The sequence below is a fragment of the Antennarius striatus genome, chromosome 22 (assembly GCF_040054535.1).
Source record: "Antennarius striatus isolate MH-2024 chromosome 22, ASM4005453v1, whole genome shotgun sequence".
NCBI classification, from domain to species: Eukaryota; Metazoa; Chordata; class Actinopteri; order Lophiiformes; family Antennariidae; genus Antennarius; species Antennarius striatus.
In genome coordinates, this window is record NC_090797.1 from 14,267,021 (window position 1) to 14,275,144 (window position 8,124).

The following is an 8,124-nucleotide window of genomic DNA, read 5'->3' on the forward strand; positions in this document are numbered from 1 at the left end:
TCTGGCATCAAACATCAAAAACAAGCAGAAAAAGTTATAAAAATTATTAAAAGTAACAAATTTTAGTTACGCACCAAATCTATTTTTACTTCACACAAAAATATTTGATCACTTCAGCAATATTTCAGCAAAATGTTTTTCAAGTTTATATTGAAAGGCGCTATAAATATTCTGAGATTTATGAAATATTTAACTCGTCTTCAAAAAATCTAATCACAAAATATGTATTTCAAAAAAATTCTGGGATTTTTGTTCTTTCTGTTCACATCCAGCTTTTGATTCCTTTCTCACACTCCTCTCTGAACACTGTTTGCCAGTACATTTTCTTTCTGAAGTCAGTCAGCCAAGGCCCATCTCCTGTTGTTAGTGAGTGGCGCCTCATGGGCAGAGCCTGAGAGATGGGGTCCTGCTTGTTAGTATCAGATCATGTTGTCCGTGAGGCTGGAGACCTACCTGCATTTTTCTGACAATCTATCCAACTTTGCTTGTGGCATCTCCTCATCATTTGTCGTAAAACCTTTGACTTATCTCCTTCTATCACTGCTGGAATCCATGTTTACAGTATTTTCTTTTACATTCAAGAAATGCTGGCATCCTGGAACTTTGAGTATAACTAAGTATCATCCAGACGTGTGGTTTTCTTAACCCTCCTTGACATTTTAGGTTTCACTCAGTGGGTACATGAAGCAACTCATTCCTGTGGTAATACCTTAGATCTGATTCTATCGCGTGGTATAAATGTTACTGCTGTCCTCGTACGTCAGTGATATCTGACCATTTTCTTATTACTTTTAAAGCAGCCTTTATTTGTCCAAGATAGCATTACTTCTGATGTAGTCACTACTCGCCATAGCGGCTTGTAGCGAAACTTAGTGAGCTTCTCCCTGAGGTATTGGCTCCTTTTACTGTAGCAACAGGATCAGTCGAAAACTACACTAGTGACCTAAACTCAGCTCTCTCTAGTCTGTTGGACTCAGTTGCACCTCTAAAAACTTAAACTAGAGGGGCGCGCAGGTCTACACCATGGTTTAATGAGAAGACGTGCACTCTCAGACAAGCCTGTAGGAATTTAGAGCACAGGTGGCGTGAATCAAAATATAAATTAAGCTATATCTCTTGGTATGAGTGTGTCTTAAAGTACAAGCGTGCTCTGTCGACCGCTAACGCTGTCTGTTTCTCCAGACTAATAAGCAAAAATAAACACAATCCTCGATTTCTGTTTAACACCGTAGCCAAATTAACCCAGAAACAGCAAATGGCAAGTAGCTTGTTATTTGCAGCTCATGATTTCCAAGATTTCTTCTGCTGTAAAATTGATCACATTAGAAGCTGAAAATTACTTCTTCAGCTTCACCCGGATCAAAGTTTAACGTGGTTCCTTCTCTGGGTGTTAAAACCCAAATAGTTTCTTTAACACACTTTGAGACCGTCTCTCTTGAAGGATTATCAAAGTTGGTCTCAAACTCTAAACCTACTACATGCCTCTTAGACCCTTTCCCAGCTAAACTTGTTAAAGAATTATGGCCATTGCTGGGCCCTACTATGTTAAATGTAGTTAATCTTTCTCTTGCAACTGGTGTTGTTCCCATTAGCTTTAAGGCGGCCGTAGTTAAACCTCTGCTTAAAAAGCTACATCTTGACCAAGAGTCTTTAAATAATTATAGACCAGTTTCTAACCTACCATTCTTATCTGAAGTACTAGAAAGGGTAGTATCTCAACAGCTCTTAGATTAATTATCATTTAGCGGCCTTTTCGAACCGTTCCAATCCACTTTTCAGGCCAGCCATTCCCCTGAAACAGCACTAACTAAATCTGTAAATGATCTCTAATTAAATATGGACTCTGATGCCACTTCTGTTCTCCTACTTTTGGATCTTAGTGCAGCGTTTGACACTATAGGTCACTGTATACTCCTTGACCGACTGGAGAGGCAGTTTGGTGTCTGTGAGTTAGCTTTTGCATGGTTAAAATGGTTAAAATAATATCTATCTGATAGGACACAATGTGTCTCCTACAATAATAAAACTTCCGCCTTCTCCGACGTCAAATATGGCATACCTCAGGGGTCTGTACTTGGTCCTTTGTTATTTTCCCTGTATGTTGCACCTCTTGGTCAAATTATACGCAGTTTTGGAATAAGTTTTCATTGTTATATTGATGGCACACAACTTTACATGCCCATAAAAGCAGATGATTGATATGCATTAATTAAACTAGAGGCCTGTCTTTCTGCCGTAAATGGATGTCCAGTAATTTCTTGCTCCTAAACCCAGACAAAAGAGATGTTAATCATTGGCCCTGCCCAACATAGAAACCAATTGGAACAACTAACAATATCTGTAGATAACTGTTTAATAACCCAAAGTTCAACAGTCAAGAATCTTGGAATAATGTCAGATTCAACTCTCTCCTTTGACCAGCATATTAAAGAGGTGACAAAGATCGCCTTCTTTCATCTACGTAATATCTCCAAAATTAGGTCCTCTCTATCTATGGGTGATGCAGAGATTCTGATTCATGCGTTTGTGTCCTCTAGACTTGACTATTGCAATGTTCTGTTATCGGGGTTGCCTCGGTCTGGTACTAGGGGCCTTCAGATGGTTCAGAATACAGCAGCAAGAATATTAACTAAAACTAGGAAATTTGATCATATCACCCCAGAATTAGCTGCATTACATTGGTTCCCGATTCATGTTAGATCCGACTTTAACTCATTGACTGCCAGACACTTTCAGCGCGGACAGCTCCCCAGTGCCAGAGATTTTGAGCATTTTCACTGAATTTTGAAGGCCCACCAAATATTCATTTTTTAGGCTACATAAACATTCCACATATCACCCGAAACTTTAGACTGTCTTCTTTCATCAGAAAAAAAATTTTTGTTTCTAGCATCTATGTGTGTTTAGTTATTGCCCGTAGAACACAGGGTGGTTTCAGCAAAAACAGCTGATTTTGACCAGAAAACGGAGATAATGACGTTTTACGGCAGAGAAGCAAATTCAAGCAAAACTCCAACGTCAAACTTCTGAAAATACTTTTACTTATTGAAACAATGCAAACAACATTATAAAAAACATTTTTGATGAACAAATGATTTTATAACAATTTTGAAAATTAGACAAAACATAACAAAGTACATTCATCTCACTGTCAACTGTCAGAACCATTTACAGGTGAGTGTGTGTGGGTGTAATCAATTATATTTCTTTTGAGTGTGATAAACAGTGAAGCATTCTCCTGCATGCAGGGGAATACGACATGCCTTGCACCACATCCTGGTCTCACTCCTCCCACCCCTTCTAGCACACACCCGACATTTCCTTGAGGGATGTGCTTTCTTTGTGGTGGCCCTCAAACGTTCCAGCTTGTGCCTGGACATCAGGCCATCGAGTCTGCCTTCTGGGTCTCTGTTTCTGACTGACCTGGTTTGCAGCACGTCTTCGACCTCCATCTCCTCGCCTTCCTCATGTGACACGTACCCCTTTTCAGTCCAGGACCTGGCAATATCCTTCATGAAATCAAGGTGCGATTTCTTGATCCCTGGGTTCCTGGACCTGAACAACACATAGGCATTGTACACACAAATCTGGAACAAATAGGCGAAAAACTTTTTTGTCCAGTTTTGAGTTTTCCTGATGAAGGGGTAGTACGCAATGTTCTGGTCTAGTTTGTCCACCCCATTCATGCAGGAATTGTACTGAACCACACACTCCGGTTTGAGCTGTGCCACTTTTTCCCGCTGACCCTTCTGCCACACCTCCACCCTCTGCATCCTGTCGTTGTGGCAGGTTGTTATCATCCTCACCAGGCGCTTGTCCTGCCAGGCCAAGACCAGTACCCGGCCGTTGTGTCGCACCACCTTCCCCTCCTCACCCAAGTCTGTCTTTGACGGCTCCCTGATGATCTGTGGTTCGCCACGGTTTTTCCTGAGGGTTCCACAAACATTGGTCTTTTTTTTACACAACTGCTCACACAGTTTTACAGAATTATAAAAATTGTCCATGAATATTGTGTACCCCTGCTCGGTCAGGCGGTCAAGGAGGGAGAACACAATGTCTGGGAGTGTGCTCGGCTGGCCAACATAAGGCAACATATTGTAACAATAGCCAGTCCGCGAGTCACACAAAATATAAGATTTGATGCCATATTTGACTGGCTTCTGAGGGTTGTAAACCCTGAAGTTCAGGCGTCCACGCCACTGCAACATCCCCTCATCAATGCAAATGTTTTCATGGGGCTGATACAGCTCTTTGAATTTGGAAATAATTGAATCAAGGACAGGACGCACTTTATAAAGTCTATCTCCAGCATCCTGTGAGGCATTGTCATTGAAGTGGAGAAACTTCCCAATTAGCTGGAACCTGTTGCGTGGCATGGTGTTGTTGAAGTATGGAATGGCTTCCATTGGATCCTCACTCCAGTACATGCTGACGCTGGGCTTCTTTATGTAGCCGGTGAGGAACGTAAGACCCAAGTACTTTTTGAGCTCTGGAACGTTCACCGGTTTCCACACCCTCTCTCTGGAGTGTGGCAGAGCTTCAGGATGTGCCTGTATAAACTGCCGTGCATACAGGTTGGTCTGAGACACAATGTGACCCAGCAGCTCGTCAGTCAGAAACAGCTGCATGAAGTCAACCGGCTGGTCTGAATCCAGGTCTGCAGCCGCATTCTGGGGACCAGGGGTTGCCACGAATGGGAACTTGGTGGGTTTCCAGCCATCATGACCCCAAACACCTGCATCCACCTCCAGTGATTGGCGTCTCCTCGCACCTCTCCCTCTAGCAGGTGCACGTCCTCTACTCGTGTTAGGGACTGTAAAATATAGAAATATACAATTTTACACTATATATATATATGCATGCTTGAAATAAGTAGGATATCATTTTACACAACATATATATATATATTATATACACACATGCCTGAAATATGTACCATTCTACAAAACATACACACACACACACACACATATTATACATATATACACACACATGCCTGAAATAAGTACCATTTTACACAAAAGAGTAATACATTCATGGATGGGGAACAACTTATGCGGGATGGAGGGCCGACACGTGTTTTTTACATCATGCAACAAAGTAGCAAAATAGTTACCTTTGCTCCTCAGATCCTCCGTGGGCTCCCCCAGGTCTGGGGAGGACTCCCTGCTGCTTTCTGACGGAATCCAGTCAGATGACGAGTCCGGGTCCGGTTCAGAGTCAGACCTGTCGCCGGACAGACGCAGCGGAGAACTCTCCGCAGCGGCGCTCCCACGTGGGACGCCGCCGAACTGCGGGGGGGCCCCGCTACAACCCGCCACGCTTTCCTCGCCTCCGATCCGGTCTTCAACCTCCTTGGGTGCATCTCCTGCCCCCCGATCCTTACCGCTGTCGCTCATTTCCACAGCAGCTACACTGCCAGACAAGCTCTGTGCCAGTGTGAGCTGCTTGAACCTGCCTCCTCCACATGCTTTCGCCTTGCGCTTCGCCATTTTGCTCTCCACTACTGCCCCAACACCGACGCTTCTTCGTCGTTTTATCTGGTGATCTAGGGTGTGAAACACTGCCCCCGACCGGAATAAATGGAATACAAGGCTGAAAATCACACAGAATGTGCGAAACGCTTTGATCTAACGTTCCCTATAAAAAACGCCTAAGACGAAATATGACGTCTTTGGCACTCAACGTTTGGATTCTATAAGACGAAATATGACGTCTTTGGCACTCTGTGAGTTAAGGTACTTCTATTGACGTACAAAAGCATTAATGGGCTTGCTCCCACCTACTTGTCTGATCTGGTTAAACCTTACACTCTGATGAGGGCTCTCTGCCCTCAGAATACAGGTCTCTTGTGTGTTCCTAGAGTTAAAAAGAAGTCAGCTGGACAGAGGGCATTCTCTTATCGTGCCCCTTTCCTGTGGAATAATCTCCCTATAGATTTTTGAAAGTCTGCATCCGTAGATATCTTTAAATCTAGACTCAAAACGTATCTGTTCTCCCTAACATATAACTAATATTGGGGAGGGGAGCAGTCCCCTCCCCAATGTTTAGGTTTAGCCTACTCCTGCCAACGAGCTGTAGGATTTCTTACTTAGGACCCTGTCTCCCATTAATCCTCTGCCATTCTGGTCCCTCTAGCACCACTCTTGCCCCTGCTCTCTCCATCTCTCTCCCTCTCCCTCCCTCTTCTGTTCTGTCTCTCAGGCCTTTGTGTGGTGGATCATCTGCAATCGGTGACCTCTGTCTGCTTCCTTGGCTGGCGATATCAAAAGTTACACAATGGACCTGCATCACCATCCATTATCAATCAATCAATCAATCAATCAATCAATCAATCAATCAATCAATCAACTTTTATTTATATAGCACTAAATCATATCTGAAGACTTTTCAAAGCGTTTTACAGATAGAAAACCAATAATGCCCTCCAGAGCAAGCATAAGCGACCGTGGCGGGGAAAAACTCCCTCATTGAGGAAGAAACTCCGGGCAGGGCCCATGCTCTGGGAGCAGTTATCCGCCTTGACCTGTTGGTTGGGAAATAGAAATCCATTGGGGAAAGAGATAGGTCAAGTAAAAGAGACGGAGAGAGAGAGAGTGAGAGAGAGGCAGATAGGCCAGTTTGAGTTTCATGTCCACAGTGCGCTGTCGCTGAATTGGGGGCGGGATTTCCAGGCCTTTGGGTATCCTGTCTTCCATCCGCGTTCTCCACCTGTGGAACAGAGGCACGAAGACAGCGGCAATATCATGCAGACAGAGAGAGTGATTTGAAAGTAGTAGTAATAAAATCTAGGAGTAGTAATAAATTCTAAGAGCATAGAAAGATAAAGAAAGTGAAGGAGAAGTGACAGAAGCTTCAGAGTATCTCCCTTTAACGGGAGAGATGGAGAAAAATACCCTCAGTAGCCTAAGCCTATAGCAGCATATCTAGTGGGGTGAGTGTTATTTCTAATTGTAGGCTCTATCAAAAAGGAGGGTTTTTAGTCTACTCTTAAATAAGCTGAGAGTGTCTGCCCCTTGGACCGAGGTTGGGAGATCGTTCCAGAGTAAAGGGGCCAGATAGCTAAAGCTTCTGCCTCCTGTTCTACTCTTGAAAACCTGACGGGTCACCAGAAATCCTGCATCCTTGGATCGAAGGGCCCTGGACGGGTGATACACTTCAGTAAGATCTCCAATGTAAGATGGAGCCTTACAGTGGAGAGCTTTGTATGTAATCATAAGGAGTTTGAATTGTATTCAATAATTAATCGGGAGCCAATGAAGTGACGCTAGGACAGGAGAGATGTGTTCTCTCCTCCCAGTTCGAGTCAATAAGCGAGCAGCTGCATTCTGAACTAACTGTAGAGTCCTAATAGAGGAGCTGGAACAGCCCGATAATAAGGAATTGCAGTAATCCAATCTAGAAGTAACAAAGGCATTAATGATTTTTTCTGCGTCTTTAAAGGATAAGAAATTTCTAATTTTAGCAATATTTCTCAAGTGAAAGAAGGCTGTCCGAGATACAAACTTGATATGAGAATCAAAGGACAGATCTTGATCAAAAATCTCTCCCAAGTTCCTGACTTCAATTATATTCAATTGTCCACTACGGGAGTCCGGTTCCATCTCATTGGGTTCAGCTGTGGTTTTTGGGTTTTGGCAGGGGTAATCATACACAATTTTTTTTGAGAACAATGACTTAGGCATTATTTGGTCTGTCCTCAGGTGGATCCTCTGCAATTGGTGACCTCTGTGTGCTTCATCGGCTGGTGGTGACTCACTCTACTGCATGCCTTTGTCATACATTATTGTTATTGTTACTGTCAATCTTATTATTACTGTGTTGTTAATCTGTACATGCGATATCTATTGCTTCATCTGTCCACATCTGGAAGAGGGGTCCCTCCTCTGCAGTCTTCCTGAGGTTTCTCCCACACATTTTTTCCCCTGTTAAAAGGGTTTTGGGGGAAGTTGTTCCTTATCCGATGTGAGGGTCGTGCTGTTCGCAGTACACAAAGGTCAGAGGGATATCGTCGATGTGCAGATTGTAAAGCCATTTGAGACATTTTTTGTGAATCTGGGCTATATAAGAATAAACTTGAAACTTGTAATAAAAATGTAGGAAGTGGTGTACAGTATGGCTTTA

General features: G+C 43.3%; 1 protein-coding gene across 1 annotated transcript; it reads right to left on the minus strand.

Annotated features, from left to right (window-relative positions):
• Window positions 1–3,150: 3,150 nt before the first annotated feature.
• LOC137589043 (piggyBac transposable element-derived protein 4-like) lies at window positions 3,151–5,740 on the minus strand. The gene is made up of 2 exons (XM_068306432.1): window positions 5,117–5,740; window positions 3,151–4,813 (listed from the first exon to the last, which is right to left on the minus strand). The coding sequence occupies exons 1-2, from the start codon at window positions 5,490–5,492 to the stop codon at window positions 3,195–3,197; spliced, it is 1,995 nt and encodes a 664-aa protein (XP_068162533.1). The 5' UTR covers window positions 5,493–5,740; the 3' UTR covers window positions 3,151–3,194.
• Window positions 5,741–8,124: the final 2,384 nt, after the last annotated feature.

Excerpts from the sequence above, each read along its gene's own strand:
- LOC137589043 (XM_068306432.1), bottom strand. The coding sequence starts at position 5,492 with ATGGCGAAGCGCAAGGCGAAAGCATGTGGAGGAGGCAGGTTCAAGCAG. Across the intron at positions 4,814-5,116 it reads GGAGGATCTGAGGAGCAAAG|TCCCTAACACGAGTAGAGGA; the intron begins GTAACTATTTTG and ends TATATTTTACAG.